General features: G+C 39.0%; 1 protein-coding gene across 3 annotated transcripts in view; it reads right to left on the bottom strand.

Annotated features, from left to right (window-relative positions):
* The window catches only part of LOC133639079 (zinc finger protein 609-like), a 172,337-nt gene that overhangs the window by 115,619 nt on the left and 40,917 nt on the right, over positions 1-15,801 (bottom strand). For all 3 annotated transcript variants that reach the window (XM_062032211.1, XM_062032228.1, XM_062032219.1), the window contains exon 2: positions 11,660-12,546. In XM_062032211.1, coding sequence (XP_061888195.1) covers positions 11,660-12,418 — 759 coding nt within the window. In that variant the 5' untranslated portion in view covers positions 12,419-12,546. The remainder of the gene's footprint in view (positions 1-11,659; positions 12,547-15,801) is intronic.

The raw sequence follows: 15,801 nt of genomic DNA, 5'->3' as shown, positions 1-15,801 counted from the left end.
AGGCTTCCTCGGTTTATGCACAATGACATAGATTGGTCAGATCTAGTCAATTGCCGTATTGCAAAGTATGTCAGGCTTTTGCGCACAAATTGTGTAAAACATACATACAGTAAAGTCAAGGTGAACACAATAGGGGTTTAGCACTTTTAGTAGCAATGTGGTGTCACTCGATAAGGATTTGTATTATCCCTTTAAGTACCCCAAACCATAGGGTGCCTGCTTTACTCAATCTGGTAAAAAGCTTCCCTATACTGTGAGGGCGCTTGGATGTCAACACATGGTGAATAACCACATCTAGATTCTGAGCACAGTATGTATTTAAGAAGTATTTTGATGCACTACTTAAAAAGGAGTTGACTAGAAAACAGTACAAACCCAGGCACAGGTTGAAAAAATAAAAAAAATAAAAAACAGGCTGCAGCTCCATTCATTCCACCGGCTATAGCTACACAGTGGTGGCTGAACTCTTTCATTGAAGCGCTCCAATTCCTTCCTCTCACCTTTTCTCAAAGTAACACTGCCGATGTAATTTTCCATGAGAGTTGCTCCATTTATCAAGGCTAATGCCAGATTGAGGCAGTTGAGGAATGCCTTGCTCTTGCCTCTACAGTTGTATGATAATGAGTGGTGTGAAGGTGAGATGCACGCTGAAGTGGAAACTGCTTGGGGAAAGAAAGTGAAGAGGATCTGAGAGTATCTGGGAGACAACGCTTTGGGGATGTGTATCTTCGCACACTTAGTCGGTTTATGCTTCTGCGTAGTCATCACGCGGTACCTGCCGACAATGCGTTTATCTTTTTTAAATTCTGCGTTGGGGTTGAGCATTTGCAATTCAATCCTTTGCCGGTACGGCAGGAACAGTGTTTTCCGGTGAATCGACTCAGTGTGCTAGCACGAAAATTGTTGACTATGTAGCATGTTAGCTTACATTAATTGCCGGAGAACAATAGTAATTGTTTTGTGTATGTGTGCGTGTGCGCATACACATTAATAAAAGTGTTGTTGGAGCTGGACTAATCAATGTGTTACAACAGTTGATCCAAAATTTTACGAGAAGGTATTTGCAGGCTGAACGCACTCTCAGCAATTCAAATACGCAAAAAAGAATGTCCTAAATGACAAACCAGCGCCAAATGACAAGTCAGCGCCATTGCAATGCGCTGTTTGATATTTTTGTAAGTGGACGTCAACCTTTGCGGCACAATTTTGGAGGGGGAGGTGTGACACAGAAGCATAAATTAAGCATGAGAATGAAGCTGCACAGTCACACCCAATTCACACAGAATGTATCTGCAAACAACATGCATGCTAACCATCTTTACTCAGGCTGTGACAAGGCAGCTGTCCATTTTAAACTAATAGTCAGGATTTAATGGCAAAGTCTGACTTGTGTATTTTTTCACTTTCAAATCATTTTCTTTTACTCTGGCATGTTTTGCTTAGTTTTAGCTTCATGCTTTGATTATTTGTTGAGCATACATTTTGAGTCGAAAGTTAAAGGTTCCATATGTAGCAATGTGGCCAGAAATGGTACTGCAATCTCGGTCAAAATTCTGTAGTCCCTTCCCACTACTGAGGGAGGGGACTACAACTGAGGTTGCCAGATACGCAGCCGAATCCGAATCCTACTCCAAGGAATTTCCGATGGCAATCGACGAGTCCTACGCTGTAGGTTTCTCTTGTTTATGCTTCTAGCAAGATGGTTTACAAAGTAATTATGCCCCATTTTACTGAAGTCGATTAGCCAAATGTATTTGTAAAGTTACGCAGCAATATTTTCGTCGGGAGTCGGGACAGATTGTTGGCATTACCCTGCTAAAATGACTAGTTTGACTGCACGGACCACCATCAAAATAATTATATATTATATTATATACATAACGAATAGGCCTAATTTGATGGCAAGCCAAGGCCAACAGTAAAATTACCGCCACATTTCGTTCAGCTCCATGTTGCATCCAATCTGACGCACTGCATTCTCTTCCATGTACGCACATCGCCATCTTTCAGTGCAGAGAGCAATTCTATGAGCCAACCCACTATACGCAAAAACCACATTACGCATAAATCATACTACCATGGCAATACGGCAACGTATACGGCGACATGGAAATATGGGGACGGCGTGGCGAAGTTGGTAGAATGGCCGTGCCAGCAATCGGAGGGTTGCTGGTTACTGGGGTTCAATCCCCACCTTCTACCATCCTAGTCACGTCCGTTGTGTCCTTGGGCAAGACACTTCACCCTTGCTCCTGATGGGTGCTGGTTAGCGCCTTGCATGGCAGCTCCCGCCATCAGTGCGTGAATGTGTGTGTGAATGGGTGAATGTGGAAATACTGTCAAAGCGCTTTGAGTACCTTGAAGGTAGAAAAGCGCTATACAAGTATAACCCATTTATCATGTATTTATTTATCATAATACACAAAGAGGTAGAAAATCATTTAATGTAATGCATTATATTGTGCCAAGCAAATACCACATCATATGTGCCTAATGCACATACAGTACCATAAGCCGCAATTAGCCGTGCTAATGTTAGAACGCATTTCCTCAGTGTATAAGCATATTGAGAACGAAATAGGCACTGACACTACCCATATCCACATAGGTTTCATTTGTCGAATATATACTTTTTCCTGTCAGTTGGATCGACATACAGGCTAACAGGCATATATTTCCCCCGTTAGCCTATATGTTGATGTGTCATTGACCGGGCTAGCATGCTAAGCTACACCAGTGTGATGGTGCTTCGCTCCTAAGCATTCATTGCACGAACATACTAGCTTTGTTGGACAAGATCATAGACTGTATTGGACAATATCGTTTACATACAAAATGTCCATTTATTACAATAACAAAACGTAAATGTCTGACTTACCTATCAAGGAGGAAAGTAGCAAGTTTGAAAAAATCTTCTCCACCTTCAATTGTCTCCCTCTTTCAAAGGCATCTCCGATACAAATTCTCATTTTGTTCCTGGCTTCGTCATGAATAAGTTGAGAATCGTCACGACGCCTTTTAAATTGACTAATGTCTGACATGTTTAGTAACTTTACCAGTGGCAGTAGCTCGACGAAGAGGGCGGTGCTTAACTGGAAACCTGGATGTGACACACTCACAGACTTTTTAATTGGTCAAACGGTGGATATTTACTCATGTATTTAGGTGTTACTTATGTTGCTTTAAAATGTTATTTTATTAGAATTGTGTACAGTATGTCATGCCCTTGTGACAATTTTAATACACATTAATCAAAAATAATCCACCTGGTATTAACCATATCACATCATATCAAAACCTAATGATTTCAATAAAACATTTTTATAAAAATACATATTAATGAACGAGAGAGAAATACAAAATTCTAAAGGTGCTCATCTGTTTGCAACTTGATCTCAGTTACTGAGAACACCACAGTATAGCTTATTTTACCATTAAGGGTTTAACAGAAAATAATTTTTTAAGTGTCCATATTCTATATGTCTATATTCAATTATACTCAATAAAAATTGCTCATTGGTCTGAGGAATTTGTTTAAGGTTCATTCCTGTCACTTACTCCTGTCTCATACACACAAGGAGGACGTGCACATACACGAAAACAGTCCAAGAGAAGCAACTATGTCTTTATGTGCTAAAAGCCGTTAATGGTCGGGATATTATGCTTAAAATACTTGGGAAACTTAGACCCTCTAGGCATGCATATAAAGGTTGCAAACAAACTCCTTTTGTGGGTCCTACTGAATTTTCCAAGGACTGACTGAAATCAACTTTTTGTGGGTCCTGGGGACTCACTACAATCAATTTCCATGCGCTAAATTAGTCTGATTTCTCAAATAGTTCATTTTCAAATGCTACTATTGGTCATACGCCAAGTGCCTCCCGTACACTGAGGGAACGCTTGTTTCTTTTTAGCACGGATAACTGAATTACTTTTCCGGTTGATCTATGACGTCACACTGCAATTGATACTGTTCCAAAGGAAGGTTGCTAATGTTCTGGACTATCTTGCCAGTTGTGCGGAAAAATAATCAGTTGGCTTGCACATATGCAGCGTGAAAATGTTTTTGTACGCTTTATAATTTGCCTTTAATATACATGCTTCTTTATCTTTCATCTCATTCGGATTTTGTTCGAAAGGAATCTGCTTCCGAGTTGTATCCCGCGCGTTGAGACTGGCGCATCCGCGATTCGAAGGGATTAAGGCGTTTCTATGGATTGTAGGAGGCTTATTTAGAGACTATTTTAGTGCATGGACACGTACTGACTGAAGACGTCACTCATCATTCTGGCATGTGTATGAGTAGCATTATGATTAGTAATGGAATTGTATGTGATGTGATGTCAGTCATGATATGAGACCATGTGTACCTTAGTACGTGTGTGTGCGGCATGATGTAGTATTATTATGGGACAGAAATGTTTAATTGAGGTTTGCATTAGGTCTTATGATAACACTGGGTTTATATGCACGTGTGTTAATGTGTACATTAAGTGTTAATAGTCAAATTGTGTTATTTAGGACATTTCATATTGCTCATAATTTTTTCCTGTGCTACTAAAAAAAATTCTGTGCTACTAAATGTTTTCATTGAAAAGCTGAGCGTACAGCCCTGAATGCTTGGGCAGCCACAACTCCACTTTGACGAGGCCACTGGATATAATATGTATCAGGATTTCCACTGCAGATGTAATGTTGATTAACTCTTGTAAACTTCAAAAATAAAATAATTACATTTAGTTACTCAATTGTTTTTGTGACGGAAAAGAACTACTGTAATCTCCGGTCTATAAGCCGCTAGTTTTTCCAGCGCTTTATAGAAATGTTGCAGCTAATTTATGGATTTTTCCTGTGTGACGCAGCATGTCTGTCCCTGAATAGCGACAGCACTTCCACACATATCCACAACGCTGCACACTTCACTTCCCTGCTGTCAGGCCATTATATTAGGAACACCAGTAACGCCATTTCCCCCTTTTTCCTAAATACAACATAATTGTGGACACAATTTAGCAGCTTAGCAGCACAACTTAGTTCTCCGCACCAGCCAAACTGCGTCATGGGTGGTTAAATGGTAAATGGGTTATACTTGTATAGTGCTTTTCTACCTTCAAGGTACTCAAAGCGCTTTGACACTATTTCCACATTTACCCATTCACACACACATTCACACACACTGATGGTGGCACTAAACACGGCCCATCAGGAGCAAGGGTGAAGTGTCTTGCTCAAGGGCACAACGGACGTGACTAGGTTGGTAGAAGCTGGGGATCGAACCAAGAACCCTCAGGTTGCCACTCTCCCAACTGCGCCACGCCGTCCCTCCCGTAAATACGTTCTTTTTGCCCGCAAGTTCACAAAATGCACATGACTGAGGCGTAACACAAAGATCAGCCCGGCCATCGAAAAAGGGAAAACCTGCCGCACGGAGGGGAAATCCACCTTAAATTTGTAAATATTTAATCTTTTAATGTGTAATCCTGTGGCTCGTCGACACGTGCACCCAATATGTGTTCAAAATAGAAATGTGCCCAAAAATTAGGTGGGTGCGGCTTAAAAAGAGGTGTGCTCTATAGCCTGGAAATTGTGGTTAACTACTGAGAACAATTAAGTTCTTATTTTTGCCTGAAAAGTGTATCATGAAACAAACGTTCCAAAAAGGGCTTACAGACAACTGGCGGTGAATCATCACATATATCACATTGAAAAAGTGTATTCACGAGGGCTGCCTTCAAATAGTCGAAGATTCGATTCATCGGACAGGAAATCCCCTGCCCCCTCAGAGGGAGGGAGGTGAGTTGTTTACATGCTGAGGCTTAGAGTACAGCAGGTGTGTTGGGAGGATATATTGATTGTGATGATTATGTCTTCTATCAATATTGGTAAAATACATTTTGTGTGCAGGCAAATCGTTTTTTAAGAGAGAAAGAGGTAACACATCACGCTTAGCCAGAGCGGTCGATGCTTCCGACTCCGAGTGTGACAATTCTAGAAACAGCTTGCTGTGTTTCGGCCTCCAACATCTAAAAAAAAATGTGTCTGCACACAAGAATATTGGGAAGATGTTTCTACATGGGGACACGCTGCTGTTTTACATGGAGCTTCACTGGGAGGACTCTCCAGAAAATAAACACGACACGCACCGGGACGCATCACCTCTCTCCTCGAAGATGTAGCTCTCCTCTGGCAAAGGTGATGATCCTTTCGCAGGTTCCCATACGGAACCTTTGTTACAACATTTACTGTAAAAATAATAATGTATTAGATTTATGTAGCACTTTTCTAGACACTCAAAGCGCTTTACAATGAGAACTGAGAACCCATTATTCATTTACTCCACGCTCACAGTGGCGGTGGTAAGCTACTTTTGTAGCCACAGCCGCCCTGGGGGTGGCTGCCAATTTGATGACCACCAAACATCCATTCACATTCATACACCGGGGTGAGCGGCACTGGGAGAAAGGTGGGTGAAGGGTCTTGCCCAAAGACACAACGACCGTGACTCGAATGGAGGAAGCTGGATTCGAACCAGGAATCCTCAGGTATTGTCTATAAATCTGTAAAGCATGTTTGTTCCATTTCTTTTATGTTTGAAAAACGCTTTATAAATAGTTTGATTTGATTTGCTGGACGGCCGCTCTACCATCTGAGCCATGGTGCATAGTTTCACCTCTTTTTTTTTTTTACATTAAAAAAGTCACAAATGAAAACCTTAATTCAGTTTTTCCCACACATTCATTTATTTGTGGCGGCCCGCCACGAAAGAATTACGGCCGCCACAAATAAAAAATAAAAAATTAAAATTACATTTTTTTTTTTTTTTGTCCTGTCCAGCTTCACAGGCAAATCATATAGTTCATGTAGATGCCCATATCGGCTGTTCAGATTTACTTTACAAAAGAGAAGTGTAGGATACTTCTCTTGTTGCCTTATTTGTATTTGACTTTATTAAATGTATTTATTTTAGAAACACAACATGTGTATATAACAAAGGGTGCAAAGTCTGCAGGCAGTAGGAAACACATGGTTAAGTGTAGGGAGTAAAACTGATGGCAGTCTAAAGTTCAAGATTTTTGGAGCTCTTTGTTCAGTGGATCAGATGTTTGATGAAGCTCTGTGTCTATCTACCACCACTACTGTTTTCTGTTTATTTGTTACTAACTGTGGCAGGACACCTCTGCCTCTGTTTCACTTTATGTTGCTGGTAAATAATATGGTTGTAGTAGTAGGCTAAAGTTAAATGATTTAGTATGCACTAATTAAAGGGGCAGAGCTTTAAGAGACATTTTAGCTTTTATATTTTAAAAGATATATTTTTTGTAAGAACCACAATTAATAAATATATTTCAGTGAATAACTTATTGTTCAAATCTGTATATAAATATGTACATAAAGTGTTGTAATTATATTGTAAAATGGATGGATGGATGGATGGACGTTTAAAACAAAACTGTTATTATTAATTAGTAAGTATACATTTTTTGAGCCTTTTTAGAGAAAATCATATCATTGTAGTAAATTATGCAAATTACTAGATGATGTCATGGTGACCATGCCCATGGCCACGCCCATAGCCACGCCGCCACAGGTATCTTGGCAGTTTATGGGAAACACTGTAATTGATTTTAATGAAAGACTATTAAGTATCCATCCATTTTCTACCGCTTGTCCCTTACTTACCCAACTGTGTCCCAGTACACAGTTGTACATATTATCAAAATTCTAATTTCTCTCTTTAAAAAAAACTAATAAAATTTTATAGATTTGAATGAACGTAGACCAGGGGAAAATAAATTATATTTGACTATGAAAATAATTACCTGAAGACAACCCTAGTATTTACATTTAAAGATAATTAATTAGTTAAGTCATTAATGTTTTGGAATTCTGTAAATTTCAGCCTTAAAAAAATGAAGCAGAGTTGTGAGTGAATTAATAATGTTTTTCTCATGATGTTCACTCAAGTTAAGCAAGAAAAAGAGCTGAACCTGATTCTTAATTTAGAAATTCCATTTGGTAGGTCATGAGCCCAATGAAGCGCATCACTGACTCCATTTTAGCAACAACCTACTTTCTACTTACTTTATTCATATCAACCTCTGGACCTTTAACAATTCTTCTCTCAATGTACCTTTCATGTAGTTTAGTCTTAGACTTGTAATTCTATTAGGTGCGGATCACAACAAGAACAATATGTTGTCTAGCAAGCATTAGATCGTATCTAAAGCCTTACTCAGCACCACTACTGACCTACTTTGCAAAATATGACAACACCTTAACCTGGTTAAGTGCGATTAAGGCTTTGTCACGTCAACAATATGGTGACTCTTTCCCGAATGCCCTACCTTTCTCTTATGAAAGTGTCGTTTCAGTTCATCTAGGATTTTGCTGTTTTTTTTTGTGATTGTCACAGCCTAAAATTGTTGATTTCGTGGTAGCTTTTAAAACAAAGTTGCAGCAAAAATCAGTAGCATTGCTTGTGTTTTACCAATTTGATGTTACCAATTGGTTATTAATGTCCATATAATTGGCAATTGTTCTTTGTAACTATGAAACAATGTCATGTGTAGTAACATCAACTAATATATTTGTATTGGTATTTTATTTAATGAACATCCATGTTGGGAGTTGTTACTCCAGTTTACCAGCAAGGGACAAGAAGAAAACTGTTATCAGTCTTTAATATTTCATATTCCTATTCATTTTTACACATGGGACTGTGGTGCAACTGTCTCATTTTACTGGTGCGCTTTTAATTTTAAGGCCTAAACTTTACCCACGACAGGATGTTGTAAACCACTGTTACCCAAGTGTTGCCGAGCGGACCGGAAGGGTTGCGGTTGCCTGGGGTTGTCACAGGCTTGCATTGCGTAAAGTGTCTTTTAAAAAACAACACAACGGTGACAAATTCACACAGATGTGTGCATAGCTTACAAAAATAAATACCACCAAATGCTCCCTTTTTGCCCGTGGTGTGTACTGTCATCCACAAGTTGCAAACATTATCTGCTTACCGTGGTACCTCGATTTACAAACTCAATTGGTTCTTGAACATGGTTCCTAAACCGAAAAGTTTGTATAGTGAAACAGAGTTCCCCTTAAGAAACACTGTAAACATCAATAATTGGTTCTAGCCTTGACGAAAGTCCGTACTTTTGTTAAAAAATGCACACTTTGAAGACACTTTAACGTGTATACTGTACATATATCAAACCAACATAAAGGGGTGATGGGTCAACAATCAAATTTTTTATCCAAACAACAACAGCAAGCGTAACTGTCAACGCGCGCACACACAAAACTCTCGTTGGTGCTCTCCAACACGTTAACAACCATGTTGCTACAAAAAAAGGAAAATCCTTTTTACCTTATGTGGGCAAATATTGGTGGCATTTTTTAACATTCTTACAGTCAGTGCTAGCGTTAGCAGAAACTAGCAGCGATCCTTCATCAGCATGTGTCCTGGTAGTGCCTACGCTTACGCTGTAATAAAGGTCAGCTCTGCATCTTTTTCCAAAAATGTCCAGTCTCATCACAAATAAATATTTGATGCGGTACAAATCCCCCTTTGCCGTTAAAATCCTCAAAGTAAGGGTGTTGCAAGCTAGAAGCTAACTAACTAAAACGCTAGTTTAAAGCAACCTGAGGCTTGGGCATTTGGACACATTTATAATGCTACGATCACACAAAGTAATCTCTAAGACAGGCTGACACAGCTCTGACTAGCGCAGGGTACGAAAATTGTGGAAATAAACAATTTAGAATTGACGCTACCCGTTGAAACTAACAACTAAATCAGCCATTATCGTACTCCTTGCAAATAGTCCTTTTTAAATCTACAGCGAATCCCTTCTTCTTTCCAGGCTGGTCTGTTGGCTTTTTAAAAACCCATAAACAAGACAAAACTTGGTAAATGGCGAGAAAAGCTGAAAAATGCTGAAGCACTGAGAAGTGATGGTCATGTAATGACTTGGTAAACAGGATGTGAAGTAGGGGGCCCCGCCTCTTCAATATGGCCTCGCCTTTGTGTACAGGATGTGATGTCTTCAAAATGGCAGGGCTATATGGCTTCCAGCAGCACGCAAAATGAATGAATAAATGAATGAATGAATGAATGAATGAATGAATGAATGAATGAATGAATGAAACGTTCATACGCCGAGACATGGTTTGCACACAGAGGCAAATTTGGCACGGTATAAAGGTTTGCAAACCGAAAAGGTGGCAAACAGAGGCGTTCATAAATCAAGGTTTCGCTGTATGTTTTACGGTAAAAAAGTGCTCGTCGGTCATAAACATGTTTATGTTCCAACACATTTTACGTTTACTCCCGCTTTCTTTGAAAACATTGGGGAAACTCTGAAAACAATCTGTAGTTGTGAGTTTTGTTGATAAATGAGCAGCGATGAGAGCTTATGACCACGTGTCAACATGTCAAAAGAAATGCAGAAAAGAGGAGACAGCTGTCAAACTAATAGTCAGTGTTGATTTTTAGCCCATTAATGGAAGACTACTTAGACAAGGGTGCTATTCCATAACAGTTCAACTATGACTTACGGCAAAACCCCTCCCTTTCATTCGCATCTTAATGGTTTCAAAATCCATTGTTGCCAGGCCCAGAGGCAACTTCATAAATAATCGGGTTACTGATCCAAACCCATAGGCCTTCTCATGCAAAGCTTTTCCTGAAATGTCCTTGGACAACAAGCAATCCAAGGCATGGTGTCCTGGATTTAAGGAATCAAACAGGCTTCCTTACAGACCATCCCCCATGATAGGTTCAGAGCTGCAGGAAAACGAAGGCGTGCTTCGCACAATCTCCCTCCCCCACACACTGCTCCAACAGACATAGCTGGAGCTGGCGGGATTAAGAATGGAACACGATGACAGACAAAAACAGTCTTCAGCACCGCCCTGTTCTTCTGTCTTTTAAACTGTGACAGCATGAAAAGGGTGCTTGGGGGCAGACAATAGACACAGTGATAGATCAGCTCCATGAGTGAACAAGATAAGTATGGCTGAATAGCTACACAGATCATTATATTGTTCTATATGACAATGTCAGTGTTCAAATTATGTCAAGGGAAGTGAAACATGATGTTATAGGTTAACTCTGCATGTAATGAAAGTTTCTAGTATTATGCAGTGCACATTCAGTAAAGAGTGTATATTAACAAACCCCAAAGGGCACATTGGGATTCAATGTGACACTGTCTAGAGGCTGGATCTGGAAGAAAAATGTTCTGTAGCCAATCCCCAAGAGAAACTCATTAAAAGTGTTGTAACAAAAAGAGATAACAGCAATAGATTTGTATTCATCATGTGGCAGACAGCCAGACACAAGACCAGACCATCACTGTTGCAATTTCAAAACCCCACGGTGCACTTGGACAATAGTTAAGCGACTTTTCCAGGGCAATTTTCATAGCTCACAAAAGTAGCTCAATAAAAAGAAATGAAGTATTCAGAATATAATTGTAACTTCCCTAAGTACGGCAAATCTGTGAATGGTCGCGCCACAAATCCCAATAAAGATCGGAATCCAAATCAAGTTGCCTGCGACAAAGACAACTGCAGTAAAGCCAAGATGTCATATAAACCTTGACAAAGACAACAATGACATTGCAACCATACATTAAATGTAAAAATGTAAACATACCTTTTCATTTTTCACCTTCTTCAACGTCTTGCATTCAATAGTACCATTTTCTATCTCCTCTGTCTCAGTTTTTGTGGTTAATATTGGTAATATTCCAACAGGCTCAAGAGTGATATTCCCAATTTGATTGGCTTCGACCAAGTCTGTCGGTTGTGTGCTGTCAAAGTTCGTATTACGACTGTTCCCCAGAGCAACTTGTACTTGAGACACAACCTCCTTCTCCACTGCAGCAATCGCCACAACCGCTGCTCCGTCGGTTTTGTCCTTTTTACTTTTTCCTGTCGCCCCTTCTTTGTCTTTTTTGCCACTCAGGACACCTCTGGAGGGTTTCCCCACTTTTTCTGTGTTCTTTCCAGAGGTTGAATTGTTGCCTGCCACGGCTGCACCCGCTGCTGTGCCGGTTGGCTCGCCTTGAGTCCGTCCTGCAGTTTCCTTTTTGCCCCCATCTCCAGTGGAAGCTTTGCTATTATTGTCTTTAGAGTTTTTGTTGCGCTTGTATTTGGATTTGGTTTCCTTGCCTTGAGAGCCAGACACTGGACTAACGAACCTGATGTTGTCTGGCAATGCTGCCACTGCACTGGGTGGTGCCGCCATGCCGTCCTTGGTACCAGACATCTCAAGTTTGTCCTTCTCTAAATCAGCGTCAAGGTCAATAATCAGATTTCCAACACCGATATCCCACTCATCCCCGCTGTCGTAAGTGTCCACCGCATTAGAGTCCACACCTTTCCCGCCTGCAGTGCCACCACTTAGGGACATTTTATTGCCAACGGCCCAGGATTGCCTCGGTGAGGTCCAACGCTATCTCGGACCGTTGGGACACAGGGGTGAGGGATAAAGAATCTTCACGTTCTAAACGTTCTCGTTCCATTTGGCCGCATTTTGTTCTGAAAAGAAAAACACAATTCAATATAGTCAATTCTTTTTAGGTATTCAAAAATAATTACAAAACAGCTCTTGCGTGAGACTTACCTAGCATTTCGTTAGTTACAAAAGAAAATGTTTGCATATAATCATGTAATTCAGAGAAGATAACTGTGCAAATCTCTATGCTCCTACCCACTGATTTGACAACACTGTCCTAAAACCCTTTCGTCTTAATCACTTCTCACAGTTACCATGACAACTGTGGGAAATGTAGCTTAAATCCTGCTTTGACAGCCAAGGTGGCTCCACAGCTCAAAAAGACTGGTTATTGTTTCACAAAGGCGCCACTGATAGTGTCACTACTGATAAACTCCCACATTGTTTACGGAGCCAAGCATTTGAAACACAAGATGACACTGCGTAATAACGTCTTACAAAATAGATAAAGAAAGCTGCTTAAAATGGAAATTGATTACAAACACGTTTTTATTTAAAGTGTGATCAAATAAAATAGACACTTTGGTAGAAATGGTATGTATTTAAGGGTATTGTGAACTTTTTTAAAGTACAAAAATAGCTGATTGTCTATCACTGGGGGGGTTTTGTCTTCTCAGAGCCACTTTTGCAAAATAAAAAACAGCAACATTTTTTGTAGCACTCATTTTCATATCTTATTTTAAACCTGGCAATATGGCCTAATGAAATATCCGATTTGTTCACAAAAATTTCGATATACAATTTTTTTCTGATTTTTTCCCCCCTCTTTTTTAAATAAACCAATGGATACACGTGACATAAATAATTCAAAACAAGTTTCGCTTTTATTTGATTAAAAAATAGTAGTTTGAAATGGCACCGCATACACTGCATCTTGCTCTTAGCAAAATATCTTTTTCAAATTGGACTTTGTTGAAAATAATAAAAATAAATCTAAACAGTTGAAACAGATTAAATGTAGCTATTGTATAGATAATTCTGGCATATCTACTGTGATGATTTTGCTTATGTGGTAATCAATATGCATTGTCCTAATCATATAAATAGGGCTGCAACTAACAACTAATTTGAAAATCGATGAATCTGTCGATTATTACTTCGATTAATCGATTAATAATTGGATAAAAGAGACAAACTACATTTCTAACCTTTCCAGTATTTTACTGGAAAAAAAACAGCATACTGGCACCATACTTATTTTGATTATTGTTTCTCAGCTGTGTGTAAATGTTGCAGTTTATAAATACATTTTAAAAAAGTAGCCTGTGCGCATGCACTTAGCATAGATCCAACGAATCGATGACTAAATTAATCGCCAACTATTTTCATAATCGATTTTAATCGATTAGTTGTTGCAGCCCTACATATAAAGTTATTTAATATAGGCAATAGTGTTGTCCTGATACCAATATTTTGGTACCAGTACCAAAATGATTTTGGTACTTTTTGGTACTTTTCTAAATAAAGGGGACCACAAAAAATTGCGTTATTGGCTTTATTTTAACAAAAAATCTTACGGTTAAACATTAAACACATGTTTCTTATTGCAAGTTTGTCCTTAAACATAATAGTAACATACAAGACAACTTGTCTTTTCTTAGTAAGTAAGCAAACAAAGGCTTCTAATTTGTCTGCTGACATATGCAGTAACATACTGTGTCATTTATCATTCTATTATTTTGTCAAAATTATTAAGGACAAGGGGTAGAAAATGAATTATTAATCTACTTGTTAATTTACTGTTAATATCTGCTCACTTTCTCTCTTAACATGTTCTATCTACACTTCTGTTAAAATGTAATTGTCACTTATTCTTCTGTTGTTTGGATACTTTACATTAGTTTTGGATGATACCACGAATTTGGGTATCAATCCGATACCAAGTAGTTACAGGATCATACTTTGGTCATATTCAAAGTCCTCATGTGTCCAGGGGGGTGGCAGAACGGTACTTTTCAGAGGCGGTATAGTACCGAAAATGATTCATTCGTATCGCGGTACTATACTAATACCGTACAACCCTAATAGGCAACACTTCTGTATTGAATAAAATGCTTATATAAACTAAAATGTAGCATATCATTGCATGCACATAAACAACATTTTAGATAATTGAAATACAAACTTAAATCTTCTATCTGGTATGAAATTCTGAAATGTCAATAAAAATGTAGCATTTAGAGGTCTTTATAAATTTTCTAGGTGGAAAAAAACAGGCTTTTCCACTGTATACCTCCAGAGACATGCACCTGGGGATAGGTTGATTGGCAACACTAAATTGGCCCTAGTGTGTGAACGTGAGTGTGAATGTTGTCTGTCTATCTGTGTTACCCCTGCGATGACCCCGCCCCGCGACCCCGAGAGGGACAAGCGGTAGAAAATGGATGGACGGAAGGCACCACATCTTTAGCGACGTGTAGTGCGAATGCTGTAGTGATCATTTTTCACTGTGCTCCATTCTTATCATACATGGTACTTTGTGAAAAATGATTCCACCACAGTAAGCTGCTTTTTACCTGGAGTTTGTTATTATGCTCTTGTTTGCCTTGTAAAGAGTTGCATTTGTTACATCTGTTGGACCGTTTGGTATCAGATGCTGGAATAAGTTTGTTGTGCTCCTTCCTTTTAAAAAAACAAAACAAAAAACTTGCAGTCTTTGTTTTACGACTGTTGCCCCAAACAAAACCACTGACGCCACTTTTCTTTTCTTGGGAAACAACGTCTCACTCTTCTTTGCCTTAGCATTAGCCGTGTTTTACTAGGCATGTAAATCTCCAATTAGGAAATATGAGAGAGGACGGAGGCTACAAAAGCTCCTGGAGGCAAAAAACTATGCTAAGCAAGAGGAGAAAAAAACTTTTGATTATTTTTTAAAATGTTTTTTTCAAATTGTTTGTAACAAAAAACTCAAATGTATCGATAAAATTGATTTATCGTCCAGGCCTATCTTATTTCAACCAGATCAAAGAGGATAAGTTATTCTTGCCTGAACGTTAACAAATTGTGGCTGAGCAAGCAAAAACAGTCAGACTCTATTAAGCTTTGCGTGAGAAAAAGGTTCCTAATTGGGCAAGCAAAAGCCATCCAGTAACTCAATTACGCAATGGCAAATTTGTAAATGGTAGAACATACTTATTTAATTCACAGTGTCATTAAATGAAAAAATATATATCACTATCACGCAGCAAACCTAGCACACAACAGTTAAAGTAAACTCTTGCTTAGCTTTTTTAATTGTTTCCAAAAATGACCGTGGTAAATGAGTGACAGGATGGAGA

The sequence above is a fragment of the Entelurus aequoreus genome, linkage group LG02, assembly GCF_033978785.1.
Source record: "Entelurus aequoreus isolate RoL-2023_Sb linkage group LG02, RoL_Eaeq_v1.1, whole genome shotgun sequence".
In the NCBI taxonomy this organism is placed as follows: domain Eukaryota; kingdom Metazoa; phylum Chordata; class Actinopteri; order Syngnathiformes; family Syngnathidae; genus Entelurus; species Entelurus aequoreus.
This window is presented reverse-complemented; position numbering and strand designations above follow the sequence as displayed.